This window comes from Xiphias gladius, chromosome 6, assembly GCF_016859285.1.
Source record: "Xiphias gladius isolate SHS-SW01 ecotype Sanya breed wild chromosome 6, ASM1685928v1, whole genome shotgun sequence".
Classification (NCBI taxonomy): Eukaryota; Metazoa; Chordata; class Actinopteri; order Istiophoriformes; family Xiphiidae; genus Xiphias; species Xiphias gladius.
Window position 1 is genome coordinate 28,585,158 of NC_053405.1, and position 18,715 is coordinate 28,603,872.

At 37.4% G+C, this 18,715-nt stretch overlaps 1 protein-coding gene across 6 annotated transcripts in view; it reads right to left on the reverse strand.

Moving 5' to 3' along the window:
* The window catches only part of ect2 (epithelial cell transforming 2), a 62,751-nt gene that overhangs the window by 31,484 nt on the left and 12,552 nt on the right, over positions 1 to 18,715 (reverse strand). For 5 of the 6 annotated variants that reach the window (XM_040129259.1, XM_040129260.1, XM_040129257.1 and 2 more), the window contains 13 exons: positions 18,485 to 18,574; positions 17,434 to 17,541; positions 16,308 to 16,381; positions 13,912 to 14,042; positions 11,908 to 12,023; positions 11,085 to 11,147; positions 7,492 to 7,717; positions 5,756 to 5,880; positions 3,178 to 3,297; positions 3,011 to 3,079; positions 2,758 to 2,868; positions 777 to 873; positions 486 to 567 (listed from right to left, as the gene is read on the reverse strand). In XM_040129259.1, the coding sequence (XP_039985193.1) occupies positions 486 to 567; positions 777 to 873; positions 2,758 to 2,868; positions 3,011 to 3,079; positions 3,178 to 3,297; positions 5,756 to 5,880; positions 7,492 to 7,717; positions 11,085 to 11,147; positions 11,908 to 12,023; positions 13,912 to 14,042; positions 16,308 to 16,381; positions 17,434 to 17,541; positions 18,485 to 18,574 (1,412 nt within the window). Of the gene's footprint in view, positions 1 to 485; positions 568 to 776; positions 874 to 2,757; positions 2,869 to 3,010; positions 3,080 to 3,177; positions 3,298 to 5,755; positions 5,881 to 7,092; positions 7,285 to 7,491; positions 7,718 to 11,084; positions 11,148 to 11,907; positions 12,024 to 13,911; positions 14,043 to 16,307; positions 16,382 to 17,433; positions 17,542 to 18,484; positions 18,575 to 18,715 lie in introns of all 6 variants that reach the window. The other variant, XM_040129261.1, reaches the window with a different exon arrangement.

Sequence of the window (18,715 nt, forward strand, 5' to 3'; positions counted from 1 at the left end):
CAACATGGTCGCCTATTGTTGTATCCCATCCACCTCAGGGTTTCATGTCTAGACTGGTGTAACTGTTATATGTGACAGTCCCAGGAGATCAGCAGTGTCAGAAATACTCCGACCAGCAAATCTGGCACCAATCATGTCACGGTCAAAATCACTGAGATCGCATTTTTCCCCCATTCTGATGTTTGATGTGAACATTAAGTGAAGCTCCTTACCTGTATCTGCATGATTTTATCCACTGCATTGCTGCCACATGATTGGCTGATTGGATAATTTCATGAATAAAAAGGTGTAGAAGTGTTCCTAATAAAGTACTCAGTGAGTGTATTTCAAGTCTTAAAAATCTTTCTTGCCAACTCTTGGCTAAATTATTCCAAGTTGAATGGTCAAGGCTCATGATGAGAGAGCTCACATGAGGTGTTGGAAATGATCAAGCAATGCTGACTGTGTGATCATCTCAAAAAGGGGGTAAGGTCAGGCCAACTCACGTCATAACTTCTTTCAGAGAATCAATTGCTTTCTCGAGTGTTATCTTGTCAGGGTTGTCATCTGGCGTATGTTTCTTTATGTCTGCAATGTTGGAAGAAAGGGAAAGTTCGGAAGGAAATAGACAGGCAGGAAGAGATAAAAAAAAAATCGTAGACATAAGTGAGTAGAAAAGAATAGCGAAAAAGAGAAATTACAGACGTGTATCAATGTAATATATGTAATTAGCACAATGGGTTTTTTCTTAACTATTGTAACAAAGCGATGTGAGTTTGTGCGTGTTTGTGTTTTACCGTTAAGAAGAAGGGCCACACTAGGCAGTCTCTGTACAGGTCTGATGAGCAACTCCACCAGTGTCTGCCTGCCACACTCCGGCTTGGCTTGGTTGATCTGTAAAATTTAAGTCCTAGTGTGACTTGTGTTTGTTTGAACCTAATGACACATTGAGATGGGAAACAAAAGCATTTTGCACTATATCCCCACCATTTTACTCACTTTATCACTGCTTTATGCAATTTTAATTGAACAACCCACAGTGAATGGGCATGTCCTGATGACAACACAGAGATTAAAAAAGGCTACATAGACTCAAAAGCACTCTATATATACACTACACTGTACTGGGGTAGGGTCTCCCTTTGCTCTCAAAACAGCCGAAATTCTTCATGGTATGGACTCCACAAGATGTTGGAAACATTCCTATCATGATTCTGGGCCCTGTGGACGTGATTGCATCAAATCATTTCTGCAGATTTGTCAGCTGCACATTCATGCTTCCAATCTTGTTCTGCTGTTGTTCTACTGGAGTCAGATCTGGTGACTGGGGAGGTTTTAGGAATAGTGCATTATTTTAGAATTTTTTTGGCATTATAATCTTCATAGCGATATCAATAATTTATATATATAAAACCCATTTGGTAAATTTCCGTGTATCAGCATTATCGCCTTTGTTCTTCAACTAAAAAACTCTCTTAGAAGTCAACAGTCAAATGCTCAACTCTGGAAACCTAATAGAGACTTCTAAAAACTACTTACAGTTTCAGTGTTAGTCACACCTGGGATGGAACTGTTGTAAATGTGAGGATGCATTGCTACGTTTAATGATCCTTCCTTCCATCCCACTGCTCCCTGCCTAAAGTCTTTTGTTCTGTACATGCCTATGTATAATAAAGCCAATTACAAACCAAAGCCCAGAGTTCAGCAATCTCCAGGAGAAATCTAGCTGGGAAATTAGGTTTCTTTAATACCCTACCCAGATTTTTTATTTACATGACATTTAAGAAATCAGTTTGCTTGAGTACACTGACTATAACCCTGTATCTAAACTACATGTAAAGGCACTAGAGGAACTTTCCTACAGTTCTGGACCTTGGGGTCAGGAGATAAATGAGGGGTCACATAAAGGGATAAAAAAGAACAACATATTTCTGTCACACATAACTGGGTTTATTGTTCCCACTTTTCTCAAACGTTTGCCATATTTCTATGACATAATGTTTACTTTCAACTCTGAAAATCCATCAAATGAAAACTCTGAAAAACTGTCCAATGTAATGCTATAACCTGGGACATAGGGGTGTCACAAGAACGGACACTTTGGTACAAACTCAACGCAAAAATTCTGAAAAGGTAGGTTTGAGTTGCTAATTTGATATTAATGACATGTTGGCAAAATATCCTGAGATGTTAACACTATTGGTTGTGAATGGCGACAGCTGACATCTGTTATGGCAATGCTCCACACACAAATGCCAATGTTTATTTTTCAAACTATTGATCTGTCACCGTGTTAGCCAATCTAAACTACTGCTTGCACACTGACTATATGGAGGGGTGTGTGTATGTGTCTGTGTGGGCGTGTGTTAGCACATTGTGTGTGCAGCAGCCTCTATCTTTTTTCTACCTTTTGCCATGGTGTTGAATTTGATCGAGAATGGTTCAATGGTTCATTGGTACAACTACCAAATTTCTGGTATTGTGACATGCCTATTGCAACAAGTGACAAGAAGACATTACTTCACAGCAGCACCACGAACTATAACCTCATCAATCCACCTACGGTTAATGTACATCATCTCTGTAACATAGTTAAGACCAGTGGTTCCCAATCTGTTTGGCTTCGATCCCTTAAAATTAAGTACCGTCATATAACGAAAGGTCTTCCTTATTGTTTTTGTTTCTCACCTCTTGCAAGTCTCTTATGAAAAATGTACTGTGCGTGAAATCCACCAGCCAGGCAAACACATACATTCAGTACAAATGAAAAGATCATACCTTGAGAAAAGCATGGAAGCGTGGCTTTTGTTTCTCACATCGAACAACAGTCTCCTTGCTCATTTCAAAAAAGTTGACAAAGGGTGGGTAGGCCTTCACCAGTTCTTTAGACTGGAAAGATGAGGACAGGTCATCAAGAGGAAGATCCACACAGATACAGGTATGAGGTTTTGGCGGTGTTATCTAAGAGTCTTGTATAAACATAAAAATATGCAAATAAATTCTGCATATTAACAGATTTCTTTGAACTCACATATTTGAGAATAATGTTTCCTACACTCCTGTCCTCTAACCAGTCTGTCAGGAGGTCCTCAAGGTCATTCTGATAAATACAAACCGTCATACATAGAAAATAACAGATCAACAACAGCAGGCCAAAAATGACACCATCATAATAATTTGGCCATTTGGGCACACTACCTTTATTCTGGTGTGAACCTCGTAGATGTCTGGGATGCTGCCAAATATTGTCTTAATTTCTTCTTGGGCCAGGATGGGTCCGCCTACCTGCCCCTCTTTTTCCAATGGATGTTTGAAATACTAAAAAAAGATATGACACAAGATATGACAGAAGTGTACAAACACACACAAATAAATGAATGAAAAATGAACTAGCATGTCACACAAAGTTGCACAAAAATCAAAATATCAATGAGTAAAATGCTTTCAAAGACTTGGATTCAATAATACAGTATGTTTCATTAGAACAGCAAAAATATTCATCTAACAGGTATTCACGCTGTATTTTCATATACATGCTCTTAAGATGTAACCTAATGTGTTTATTCCTTCAGTTTGCTTCTCAGGTTAAATCTCTTAGTGACAGTCAGCATTTGAGGTCAGCTATACAACTGATGTTGTAGGTGTAGTTGTAACTGTAGGTCCAGACCAAGGAAAAAAAAAAATGAAATACTGTTGACTATAAGTTCAAGTCCGAATTATGTTCACACTGACTTATTAAAAAACAAACCAAAAGCAGTAAACATGACGTTATGGAGACTGACAGATAACTTATTTTGGACCGTTTTAATGACTATCATCTATAGAAAAATCGTAGACCGTACCCTGACAGCAGGTCATGCCTTGCTTTACTGCACCTTGTGTTTATTTATCTTCTTTAACTGCCAAATAGAGCTGACGAAGAAGTAACTGATGAGTTGAAACTGCAACTGGACCTCATATCATATACTCTATACTGAAGACTGTGTAGAAACAGGGTAAAATAATGTATTTTACTGCACTATTTGGGGAGTATAGTTACTGTGTGATCACTACATTTCACTCATCAACACTTTTTTACTGGGGAGCTGATAGAATACATGCAGAAGCATAACCTAAACATAGCTCGTCAATTTACAATTGATCAGTTCCATGGCCAGGTATGGCCTGTTCCCTCATATTTTTCATGACAAATTAAGCAGATAAAAGGTTTTGAGCTGATTCCAAGTGTTTAATTTGCATTTGGTAGCTGTTCATGGGAACTATCAATATGCAGTCCAAAGAGGTGTCGATGCAAATGAAGGAGGCCATCATTAGGTTGAAAAAACAAAACAAATCCATCACATTGGATGGCAGAAAGTTTAGGAGTGCCATATTCAACAATTTAGTACATTCTTAAATAGAAGGAATACACTGGTCAGCTCAGCAACACTAAAAGGCCTGGAAGACCATAGAAGACAACTAAAGCGGATGATTGCAGAATTCTTTCCATGGTGATAAAAAGCCCCTTCACAACAGCTAGCTAGATCAAGAATACTCTCAAGGAGGTAGGCATATCATTGGCAAAGTCTACAATCAAGAGACGCCTTCATGATTGTAAATACAGAGTGTTTACAACAAGGTACAAACCATGGTGACACTCAAGAAAACATCTAAAAAGCCTACCCAGTTTTGGAACAAGATTCTTTGGATGAAACCAATTTTAACTTATATCCAAATGATTGGAAGCAAGAGTATGGAGAAGGAAAGGAATAGCTCATGATCCAATGTGGACATGCCATCAGCTCTGAATACAGGGATCATATATATCACAAAGAAAAAAAATCTGAAATGATTTGCTCTCCATTAATACACTGTACTATGTTAGTGCCATACTCGCAATGACAGGGAAATCTTTCCAGATATTCTGACCATTTGTGGTGGCATTTATCATACTATTAAGGTAAATTAACCCAGCTATATAATTTGAGAGTACTTGGGCTCTTATTCTTCATCCAAGTAAATTAATTCATTTTTCACAACCATCATTTGTGAAAGAAGACAGAAAAAAAGGAATAGCAAATTTTGCTTTAACCAAAATTCTTGCAAACAACCTGTGTACTGTTGTGACAAGTTGAAAAATGAAGACTAAATATCAGTTTATCATCTGCTGCCCATCTGAACATGGGCTTATACGATCTGTGTAACTGTGAAGTGAAAAAGTGAAGGTGATTTTACCAGCATGTGGTGAGTTACTTTTTAGATTCAAGGCAGAAAACACCAAAGAGCTAACCTTACATTACCAGATTTAGTTAACCAATAAGCTTTTATTGAGGACAAGAAGCAGTTGATCCCAACAGATTACAACAGAGACAAAAGATTACAGGACAGACAGATGACAAAAATCGAGGAAAGATTTTTGAAGCAAAAAGTGAGACAGTGAAAGATTTAATGAAAAGGAAGCAAACAACAAAATGAAGGAAGCCTAAGAAAGATAGTAAAGAAAAGGCACAAAAAGAGTGAAAGATTTTGAAGGGGAAGGAGACGGGGAGGGCAGGTCATTTTCTTCCTCACTGGTCAGCTGCCTGACTTTCTGCTGGGACCAACTGATATGACAGGCTAAGGAAGAGCAAGCATGCACACACACACAAATACAGGTGCACACACAGACACAAAAACACTTTTGGTTATAGCTTAGCCAGAAACTGATGTCAGGGGCAACCAACAGGCCAACCTGTGAGGGAGTTTTAGAGATGTGCACATCCTGCAAACACACACACAAACACACACACACAGCTACCTGTAGAATGGTGCTTAAAATGTCTACATAGTTGCTCTCAGTCTGGTAGAGCTCCTTGGAGACATGCCACCTGGCAGACTGCTTGGACACAACCGGAGTTGAACTTCTGGATGGCTTTGAACTCTCTGGAGTAACAAGACAGGCAGTAAGGAAGACAGAAAGTTTTTAATAATGCATTGAAGCAAAGACACTGACAGGTGTCCAATTTTTTTCATTCCGCAATAATGATGAAATTAGGGCTGAATCAACAAAGCTACTTCTACTGAATTTTCTAGAGTCATCAGAACACAACATAAATTCACAGCCTGTCCTGTCTACTGCGGCACTGTTTTTGTTTAACATAAGGTCAAAAGCACAAACAGCATATACATAAAATAGGAAATAAGAACTTTAACATAATGAATAACAAAGAAGCAATATATAAACATGTACATAACATCACCAGCTGCAAACGTCAAACAAAATAAGAACAAACAACAACAAAATATAAAAACATAAAAGTAAGTTATTCCATTTCCCATTGGAAACATCAAACTAAAAACGGAACTCTCATACAGCCTCCTCACGGCTAGCAAGAACAAAAATTTCAATAGTTTTCTTCATAGTTAACCATTTTGTCATGTTAACTCTAATCGTCACCCTGAATCAAAATATACCAGCCATGCGCAAAAATTTTATTTTGTTCTTTATTCTTCCTAATGTCTCTTTCAAGAATCCACTCATACTTGAAAAAATTTTTTGGAACATTAAGTGTTTAACTGTTGTCTTTTTGTAGCTTTAAATAAAACTTCCCCAATCATGATGATAATGTTGTTCAGGTCTTTTCCTTCTTCATCATCCCTCAAATCCACACATATTATAGTTAAAGGGCAACTATAAAATTTTGAGTTATACACAGAAATAATTTTTTTTGTTTTTAAATATCAATCCAAAATTTTACCACTTCCTTAGAATAACCAGAATAGATGAAAATCAGACTCCTCTTTATCCTAACAAAATCTACATAAGCCATTCCCCTATTTTTAAAGCATTTCGCAGGTGGTAAATATCTGTAAATTAGTTTCAATTGTAATATTCTGATGGAGACATCAAAAACAGTTGTGTAAATACAAACTAAAAATGCTAATATATTATGCTATATTTTATGTCTGAATAGCGGCAAGGTGCAGCGAATGCTTTATGGAGATACATGTATAACTGATACATTTTTTCATTTATTTTAATCCCGTTCATCCATTTTGTGTCCCTGCTGTGAGGGCAGTAGATCATTTGTTTTGCACACAACAAATATTTGCTAACAATATCAGCACAATCCTACTCTTGAAGCAAAACCTGACCTGCAGAAGTTCTTGGCTGCTGCTGCTGCTCCTCTGGTTGCTGAAGGGTACTTGTACTCAGGTAGGACCTTTTCCTCGACTCTTCCCTGTCTGTCCTAACCCTCCATTTCCTGTTTTTCTTTCTTCTTACCATCCTATTCCTGGTCATTATATTGTATCCTTTGCTCTCTGAACCATTTCCTACTCTGTCTTCTAGAATGAAGAGGGGTTAAACTTGTTACTGTTCTCTTATGAAAGAGAGAGAATCAACCATAGTCACATGAGAGAATATCATTTAAGGTATTGCATTTTTGCATCAGTATAACCCAGAAATGGTATAACCATAGACCAGAGAAAGAAAAGGGGTTTCAGACTTGCACCATGCTGGTGTTTTACAGTCCTCCCTCATTTTTGTCTTACCTGCCAAGGCTTTGCATGTCTCAGGGGTGTTAGAGATGTCTAGCAGAGAACCCGTGGACAAGCAGTGCTCTGCTGACGGCCTTTTGCGTGGTGGAGGGAAGGGGGAGATCTCTGTCTCCTTGGTGAGCTGAGCCAGTGTGTCCCTCAGGCGCCGACGCTTACGGTTACTGTTAGGGGTTGTGAGGGACAGGAGAGACACCGCCTTCTTCATGGCAGGGCTGTCATTCTTAAGTAGAAAGGGACAACGAGAAAAATACAAGACGAGTAAATTAAAGACAGCCACAAGAGTGCAATCTGCATGTCTCGCAAATTATGATATGGGAAAATGTGAGGAAAAAAATGAAAACATCTTGAAGTAAAACCTTTTTGCAATTAATACAATTATCTGTTGAACAGTGAGGGAGGCAAATCGTCAATGTCATACGATCTTTTTCTCATGTATAAATCTTGATAACTAGTTGTACAATGCTTTTGTTCTGACTTAACTGGATCTGGAGCTCAACTATATGGTGGAACAGATGGCAGCTATTCCAAATGTCTAAATTTTGCTTTAAGGGTGCAGTCAGTTGATAAAGATGCTAACTAGGCAACTCCATAAAGGTGCCTTTAAGCCCTGTTCATACCCGGCATTAACATGTGTCTTTTGTGATCCAATACAAGTGGACAGCTGTAAGTACAGGTGTGAATGCACCCAAGACGCATTGCGGACGCATTGAGATCCAATCATTTAGACCACATTCAGAGGTGGTCTTTGGCAGTGTGTATGCGAATGTGTCCTAGACCTCATTGAAGGACTGCTTACTCAACTGGAGTTATCTGCATAAGCAGAAGTATGCAATCATTCAATTGGTTCTCAAATTGCATAAGCTGGCTTCGTCCACAATGAACCAGTCTAAATTTATTTTATTTCTCTTTAATTTCCAGTAGACTAAACATGGGAAGCACATTGCTGCCTCCCACAGGCTAAAAATAAAAATGTATTTGGTCTTTGAAAACAGAAATGATTTACATGTTTATTTGCACAAAGGAGGTGAAGTGAGATCCAATCACAAGTGATGATGCATTCTAATGCCATGTGTGAATTGATGTACTTGGGCTACCCACTCGTGTTTGCATCACCAAAGATGCATGTTAATGCCAAGCATGACGTGGGCCTTAGACTGTTTCACAACAATGATCGAGTAAGTTTAGTGCATGTTACACTGTGCGAGATGGGTCTAATAAATTCCTGGTCTCAATCTGTGTCAGACTGTACAATATCAGTTTGCGGCTGTCAGATTGAGAGATGAATGCATTGTGAAATGTAGCACTACTACATAAAACAGAAAAATGTAGGTCACCGGTCAAACTTTTAGAACACCTTTATTTATCCAGTTGTTACTGAAATTTACATACTGTAATGTCTGTCTACTCTGAGATTAAAGCACAGAACAAATTAATAATAAGGATTTAAACCAAAAAAAGGAATAATGGAATCTTAAATCCTAAATTTAATCTAAATGTTTGACTCAATCAACGAAGAAACACTTGCGGCGTTCTTTCTACAAATTAAATGATACATTGTTTGGAAAGTTCATACCAACACTGTAGCACAAGTTCCCAAAATGTGTTGCTTTGCTTTCACCCTTTGTCCAGTTCATCCCAAACCAGTTCAATGGGGTTTAAGTCTGGAGACTCTGCTGGTCTTCCATCATGTGAAGCGACCATCTAGTTCTTTTCTTTTAATGTTTTGGGTCATTATTTTGCTGTAGGAAGAACCCCTCACAAACCAGTCTGTCTTCCTTTGTTACTTGCCTCTTTCTCACCATTCTGATGGCAATATTATATTATTATTATTGTCCTAATAATGCATCAGAGGGTGTAAAAACACAGTTTGTTCCAACAATGCCTTTGTACAGACAGAGGCTGGGGCACCAACCTGTAGGAATTGTTTGCATTTACTTTCAAGCCTTCATTTGCGTTGATTGCTTCTGGAAAACTGTAATTTAACCAATTTCTTAATCCCTAATTACCTTTTAAAATTTAAGGTTAATCACCAGACTTGAACTGCTTGAATTTCAATAAAAAACAGGAAAAATGGGGATGTGCTGCTCTTATGTTTTGAAAATGTATGTCTGCAACGTTTTCTTCTTTGCCAGAGTCTTACAAACTTTTTCTTTTCTTCAACACTTCCATCGTTTGTGTACATGGATTTGTTTTTTCCCCCAAACTTTATTCAGGAATAGCATGTAAAATATGTAGCAGAGTGTATTCTGTTACAGATCATGCTGTATTCTGATTGGTTGGTTTGTAAACATGGGTTATAGCAGCAGTCACACTAAGAATTTGATCAAAATTTGTCTTGACGATTTGACACTGTTTGAATTCTTATGCAGGCTGTTTTTGTCCCTGTTAGGAGATAGATAGGAAACTCCACGAGATAAGTATCTCAGCTTTATTCACCATAAGTCAACACAAATTAGCTGAAATCTGTTTTTGACCATATTATAGTGTGACACATCAATCTGATATGGACATAAATCTTGATGTGGCATCATAGCTGGTTGTTTCTTAGGGCTGTAAACAGCTTCCCTGTGTTTCATGGATGGTGACGAGGCAGTGATGGCCACCAAATTAACTCTACGGACCATCATTTTACTCCTTGCTAACTTCACACTCTCCTATTCCGTTGTGGGGAATTACAATGTGTGTGTCCCAGCATCAATAAAACACCATCATCTGGTTATACTCCAGGATGCACTATGACTTGAAATTACAATTAGCTGAGAGAAAGTCCAACTCTGTTAGATAATTAAGCCTGGGTGTAAAATGTCAAAAATAAAAAGAATGAGACATCTCAGTGTAGCATTATGAAGAGTGATCAGGTCAGCCAGCAAGTTTCCCTGGAGGTAGATCCCTATAAAGTCAGCATAATGGCTGTTCCCTGCTGTTAATTTCTGTGTTTACTCTTAGTCAGACCTGAAACAAGTGATTGCAATTATTCATTATTAATTATTTTAAAATATTTGGAAAAGCTGTAGGAGGATCACACTGATTGCCCCAATATACTTTACACTTATACTATACACTATTTTGCACAAGTCTTTGTTTCTCTGAGTCTCTACAACGGAGGTGGCGAGTGCACACCCACAGAGCCACAATGGCCACATTCATGGGAAATCAGCAAGGTTGAAATAATCCTTATCCTTTAACTTTCAAAAAGAAAATGCACAAACAACCCTGAGAATGAAATCACCCTCTTGGAGATGCTGAAGGAGTCTGAATAGGGGTCCTTCGTTTGGTTTCAAACTAATTAAATAGCTCTATACTAAAAGAAATGATAAGTACTGAAATAGGAATGGGAGCAGTTCTTAATACTAAGTGTTTATTATTAAGAAATATTTTTGACAAAAAGAATTTAAAGGACAAAGGTAATTCAGTACCTTTATATTGTTTGCATAGAATTCTTACGAAATGCAAACAAAAAGTTTTTTTTTTCTGTACTTGTATTTCTGTATTGAATTTGTAAAAGTGTACAGTATTCTTCAGGTGAATGTAAGTACATTTGTCTTGAATTAATACACATTAATTAACATTACCTATCATACACTCACCTTCTCATAGAGGTACATGGACTCTCCAGCCCGAGCATCCATCTGAATGCTTCCCCAGAACCACTGCCACAGAAGAGAAAATTGTTTTTACTGACCCCTGGATTAAGACAGAGGTGGATGAAAAAAAAAAAAGGTTTCTGATACTATAATGGCATACAATTTTCTTTGAAAAGCAAAACAGGCAGAGTAAAGAAAAGGCTGTTTTGATTGTGGGGTTACAAAAGCAACTAACCCACCACTCCACCTTGGTTCAAATTATTCAAACGATGGAAGGGGAAATCTACTATTGACAACCCTCTCTGACAGCACAGAGAAAGAGGGGGAGAGCAGAGACCATATCGATTGAGGTTTGACCTAAGAGATCCTACTCATATGATCATTCGATATTGTGTTTAGGATGAAATCACTGAGAGGATTCATTATTTTCCTCTTTTCCCATTGTGTGCGTATCCTCCTGAAACCTCAGAGTATTCCAATTATTCTCTTATGTCAAGATAGTACTTGACCAGTATCACAGTGGTATCAAACTTGTGTCTTTAGAAACAAACTAAACTCTTTCTGTATTGTTCATGCTGTTCTGCAATCCCGTTGAGGTATTCAGAGATGTTTAGTGGCTTTCCGATCTCAACACATTTTCCTTTCTAGTCTTTTATCTTTCTTCCACAATGTTAGTAAGTAATGTATAAAATATCAAATTCAATTAATTCTAAGACTCTCTACATGTATATTAAATTACATAATATTAAATTCTATACATATTAGAAACTTTTGCCAAAAGATATTTCATATCAGTGTGGACACCAAAAAACCCCTGAACGCCTACCTCCTGTTTGACGACAAAGAGCTTTCTGGAGGGAGAAAATGGCAGCTCCTTTACTGAGTTCTCCTCCACCACCATGTGTGTACAGCTCTCATCTCCAACCTCAAGATAACTGCCACCTTAGACACAAAAAAACAAAAAAACAACTTGATTTTCAAAAAAATATATACATACTGCAATTATTTAGACAGTTACATATTTTTTTGTACTTCAGGCTCTGTGCTTTAGCACATTCAATTTGAAATAAAATAATGGACACTAAATTGAAGTGCCAAGTCTTTAATTTAAGCTTTCATTTAAGTAGGTTTACATCAATACAGATGGAACTATGGGGGAGATATATAACCTTTTAAAACACGGTGCCAGAAGTTTAGGGGTTCAACAGCATTTGGACAGATACACATGATGTCAACCAAAATCATCACATTTAGGCGTATTCTCCCACACGCAAACTCTGTTTTAGGTCATTGAAAAGGGACCCTTTGCAAAACCTCTGCCAGGGTGAATATGTTCTGAAACTCAATTTTCAGTATGGACATGCAGACAGGGAAAACAAATTTTTTAGCTTTGATGTGCCATTGTTGTTAGCCTACTGGAACCAGTAATAACTATTTCCAGGCTTCTGATTGGCCAGCAAAACTTTACAGTTAGGGTTATATTGCCACCTGTTGTTTTTTTTATATAAGAACGAAGGAGGAATCAGGGAGTTTTAATAAATACCCATGAGATAATTAAGGTCTTAATATTTTGAGGGAAATACATTGAACTCAATGACTGCCTGAAGTCACATCTTTGTATATTGCCTGGTGATGCTCTCCCAGGCCTTCACTGCACCGACCATCAGCTCTTGCTTGTTGTGGGTCTCAATTTTAGTCAAGTCTTCAGCAAGTGGAACGCTGCAGACGCAGTGGCCAATGCTTTTGTTATTTTACATGTTTTTTTTTTTTTGTTTTACACGTTTTACAGTCTTCAACTGTCTTCAACTAAAAAAAAAAAAAAAAAAAAAAGGGGGAAACTCAGCTACAGCCACCAGGATCTTCTCAAGATTGGCAGAGAGTAAAATAGACTACCCAGTGTGAGATAAAGAACTGCTGCATTTTTTTTTTTTTATTGAAACATGGCAACACAGCATCATTCTGGACAATGCCATCAAGATCGACGAGTTTTTTTTTTTTTTTTTTTACATCCACAAGGAAAGATGCAAAAATGCTGTGTTTGGGTCAAAAGACTGTTCTCCACTGGGGGAGTTTACAAGCGCAAAGTGCGCTCATGCTATCTCCAGGCTCCGAGCTGTACAGCAGGACCAACAATCGGCAAACAGCACACCCCATTAGATTTATCGTCATCGCTGACAACTTCAATCATGCAACTATGACGACTCAAATTTGTTAAAAGAGGAAAAAATACACTACATGACCTTGTTTACATCCAAGTTGTTGCTGCTAATTTAAGAATGCTCAATCTTACCCTTAAGTGTTTGGAGGTTGAAGCATAGAGCCCGTGGAAGAAAAAATGTGTAATTGACCAAATACTTAAGGTATGGACTGTACATACAGACAGCTATTTTTAAAATGAATCTGCATAATCAATTTCAATGTCTGAGTGAATTTCAGAATTGACCATTGGCTCAACTCCTTCCCCAAACAGTAATTGTCCATTTATAGGTAAGCAATTGTAACTATGCACGGCAGGTCTGTCAAACATTGGGTTTCCCAGCATGAAGAAACCGTCTAATAGAGCTCTAGTAAGAATAATACTCGTTATCCAAAGACTTTGGAGGGTGGTGTAATTTTTTTCAAACCTTTCCAAAACCAAAACCACAACAATGTGTAAGAAAGTGTAACCCCTAAATTGTGTCTCTGTCTGCTTTATCATGAGCAGCTAATGTCAGCATGCCTGGCTAACTAGGTACAGGCGAATGAAACAAGAACAAAAAAAATTAAATAATAATAAAACTCAACTGCTGCAGAGTTGCTATGACAGATCCCTGCATGCTGCAGCACTGACCGTGTTTAAGAGTCCTCTCTTCCATGTTCGCCTTCTCTTCTTTTGAGAAACCCAAAAAACTGAGGACGCAGTCCTGGAAAGGAGGCACTTTGAACTCTGTTCGAAACTCCTCTTCTCCTGCATGGAAGTACCTTAACACATGAGAGTGGGAGAAAAAAGGTGATCTTAAACAATGCTATTGCTTCTACATCTGGGTTTCTGTTCAAGTACTTTAAACAATCTTTTCACACACAAAAAAACGCTGGTAAGTGTGCAAGGTCGTAACACTGTCAAGTACACAGTTTCCTGAAAAAAGTTGGCTCTCCTATTATATTTTCACAGGATCTGTGTGTTGAGTGAGCATAAATTGTATAATTGCACTAAGACACTGTTTCTCACACTAGAGTAATTTTGCTCTTTTGTTAATGCTAGATACAGAATGTGTTTTGTATTATTGTAATTTGTCATTAAACAGAAAACCTACAATATGGTAAATATTCTAAAGGGAGCTGAAAGGAACAACTGAAACAAAATTCATTAAAGAAAACTGCAATTTAATAATAATGTGCAAATCGATGAAAAATTAACTTTAAACATGTACTAACTGCAACAATAATAAAATAATCTAATGCTATTAAAATTAACTGAGACTAATATTATAACCATATGAATGATATGAATCGTAATTAAATGCAAAATAGTAAGAAATACCAACCACTTAAATAATATCTCCTCTGGGCACATACGGTATAATTTATAGAAGTAATGATGAAAAAAAAAATACACCCTGACACAGTGGCATTTCTTGTATTATCAGCCAATTTTTGAATTTGTCAGTATCAACATATAAAAGAGGCTTAAGAAACAGTTTACACACTTTAATTCCAGCCACAACAGGCTGGTATTGTTTTCACTTTGTGAGTCTGTGAGCAAGTGTGTGTGTCTCATTATGTTCCAATGTGTTCCTGAAGACACCTACTGTAGCAGAAATTACCACAGAAGCTGTTTTGAGTACTTTTGCAGTTATTTGCACTCTGTCTGTCTGTCTGTGGACAGATTTTGTCATCAAGACAACGTCATAACCGTGCAATATACAGTCAAAAAACTTAACATGTGAGTAGTTGAGATCAGCGTGGTCCAACCCATAAGTACTGAGTACCCATGTAATGATGTAGTAATGAATACTGAGTACTCTTGTAATAATACAGTAACGACTACTTAATGTACTTGTTTAAGAATTAAGTATAGACTACTGAGTACTCATGGGTTGGTACGTCAACATTTTGACAGGCTTCAGGGCTGGTGTGATCCCATTCCAAGATGGTCTCTAGGTTTGTTGTACATTTATACTTGTATAAAGTTACCAATTTTGCCCATCAAACTACACTCAATATTTCATAATAACAAAGTAAAAAAATGTTTTTAGAAATTTTTCAAAATGTATTAAAAACCCCATATATCTGTCATTCACAAAGTATTAAGACCCTTTGCTGTCACACTCCAATTTGTACCAGGTGCATCCTTTTTATTTTAGGTATCCTTGACATGTGTCTAGAACTTGATTGGAGTCCACGTGTGGCACATTGAATTGATTGGACATAATTTAGAAAGGCACAAACCTGTGTATATAAGGTCCCAAAGGGAGGTGAACAAGAAGCCAGTGGTCACTCTAACAGGGCTTCAGAAGTCCTCTGCAGAGATGGGAGAACCTGCGACACCCATCTCAGCAGCACTCACTCAATCAATCAGGCCTTTATGGTAGAGTGGCTAAATGGAAGCCACTTTCAGTAAAAGGCATTTGACACCCCGTTTGCAGTTTGCCAAACAGCATTTCTCTCAGGACTCAGAGAGCATAAGGAAGAAAAACTATGGTCTGATGAGACAAAACGGAATCCTTTGGGCAGAACTCCAAAGCATTATGTCTGGCAAACATAAGTCACTGCTCATCTGGCTAACATCATCCCTACAGTGAAGCATGATGGTGGCAATATCATTTATATTGGGGTGCTTCTCAGTATCAGGGACACTGAAACTGGTCAGAATTGATGGAAGCATGAATGCAGCCAAATACAGAGGTCCATGAAGAAAACATGCTCCAGAGTGCACACGACCTGAGACTGGGGCGACGATTCATCTTTCAGCACAACAACAGACAACAGCTAAGTTTCAGTTTGGCCTACAGCAACAGCTGATATTACCTTCTGCCTCTTGTCATTTAAACCAGTAACACTTGGTAAAAATGAGAAGCTGATACCTGAATTTGTACACTGCTTTTTGCTAAAGATAAAGAGAAATCCTCACACCGGTGCAACCAATTAACTATACATTTTCACACACACTAATTTTCAATTGCATACAAAACACAAGTTTCAACAGCACAATGGTTCTTAGGCTTCCTTCAAAGGATTTCAACTTACATGTCATCCCTTCTCTCCCAGGCCTTATGAATCCATGATGGAGTGAGTATGGGCGTCCCCAGGCACACTGCCAGCTGAGAGATTAGGGTGCCATAAGACAAAGTAAAGAGAGAGAAGAAAAACAAAACATAAATGAGTAAATGTGAAACCAAGAGATGAGGTAGACATAACAGTAAGAAGCGCATGAAATTTGTCTCTGCACAATTTTGTTATTATAAAGACCTTCAAATAGTTCCACTGTCAATGATCACAGTACAAAAATCTCCTCAAACTGTTTTCATTACTCCTGATTGCCCTGTCACTCAGAATCAACAAACAATTTTCAATTCAGACACAAACAAGTTTGAGAGGCTCCGTGGTCCCCCCCCCCTTTTTTTTTAGTTAGCATCACACTTTCAAACGGAAAAAAGCCTTGATTACATGTCACAAAGCCAATAAGCTCCTACTGCATTTTGTCTTGTTCTGCTAGAACAAAATACACAAGCCACAAGACTTTGAGGCGGAAAAGGGAAGGTGGTGAGCTGAGAAAAAATTTAAGGCAATAAATGAGAGGAGCGAGACACTTCCACAAGATTTTCAGGAGGAATAGGGGAGGTGTTGACGTTAAAATAAATAAATAAATAAAAAATAAAAAAAGTGATACAATACAATACAGATACAATGCCAATTTTTTTTTTTTTTTTTTTTTTTACACACACACGTAGGATAAATTAATAATGCTGACAAAAGAAAGGGCTTTATCATTCCACTAATTTCGTAGAATATTGGACTATTTATATTCAACAGTTCTTCATATTAGGGTTAGAAGAATAAATATCCAATACTGATGATTTATTCATGATAGTTTTCCTTGCCATACAAAAGCTGGCAACAATATTATCATTGCAATTTCTTAACATTTTGCAATGTGTATTTTAGGTCTTTTGCCTTCATTTATTAAACATTTCTGAAGTTTTAACAATTCAAAAATACAGATCTGACGGTATTTATTAATAACATATATAAAAATTTAAACAATATTGCCAAGCCATACTGCACAGTGGTATTAATGTAGGAAAAGACAGAGTACAAAGACTGCAAGATCAGAATAAACAAACAAGCAAACAAACCAACGGAGTAAACACACCCTGTATTTCTCCCCATGTGTGGAGTAGGCGATGAGATGAGTGACCTTTGTGCTGAAGTCTTTCCGGATAGTCCCACCCATGTGATGAACCAGATTCACCAAATTCTTCTACATGGACAACAAAAAATACCATGCACAAGCTAAGCACAAAGAGGGAAAATAAACATCAAGGTGGAATATGCCAGACATTTTTCTATGCCAGTGGGTTTTTTTCTATTGCCGTTCATACATTTCTCCAAATTATTAATTAGTCATCATTTACCTGGGATTATTATGGTCCCTGATCAGATGACGTCAGCAAGCATGGTACATGATTTCCAAATACCATATATGCAATGTACATGGGGGATAGCATTGGAAGTGTAACATTAAACAGTAATAAGCAGCATTAACATGACCTGAATTACTTTGTGCTGGCAGCAAAGTTATGGCTGCAGCCGACAGATACAGGATATTTGAGGCTGGAGCCAATATCAATACCTAGGAGTTTTAAAAAACCCAGCAAGGCTGATGTATTAGGCTATACTAGTTATAGAAAAGTGAACATAATAAACTGGCAATTGTAAGCGTACATACCATTACATCTGCAATAACCTATTACAAGTAAATATATCACCCTGGCCAATTTATCCCTCTAGCTTGAAATCACCAACATGCTGACAAACTCACTACTATGTGTCAAGCCATGAATTAAAAAAAAAAAACGTTTCTGACTTTATTGCGTTTTCTGCAAACCAGCACACCTTCAGTCCGTCATCAAGGTAAACAACTTTGCTATGCTGTGCCATGGAAAGACACTTGCACCGTATTAGTAATAAGCATTCCACTTCAATATGCTTACTAAATTAAACAAAAATGTCAGTGCAACTGGAATGATGTTCTCCAAAAGATTAATGTATTGTTTATTTTCAGAACTCTCTTACAACTCATCTTTTTGTTATTAACAACAAAGATCATTCTACAAAGAAAGATTAAGAACAAATAAAATACTTAAGTTATCATCCCTCCATAAAAAAGTTAGAGTTGCATAATATTAGATAAATTAACTCACCATTTCCTCTTTGTTCCTGAAACCGGTGAAACACAGTGAGAGGTTAAGCATGGTGGTGGAGTAGAGAGGACGACATGAAAAGTGCAGAGGCTATAAGGAAGGGAAGAGCAAAATTCAGTGCAAATGATGAAATAAGTACAAAATTACATTTTATTACTTTTAATGTCAGTTTTCCCTTTAACAATATGATTAACAATTCACTGGAAGAATACTAAAAATACATACACACAG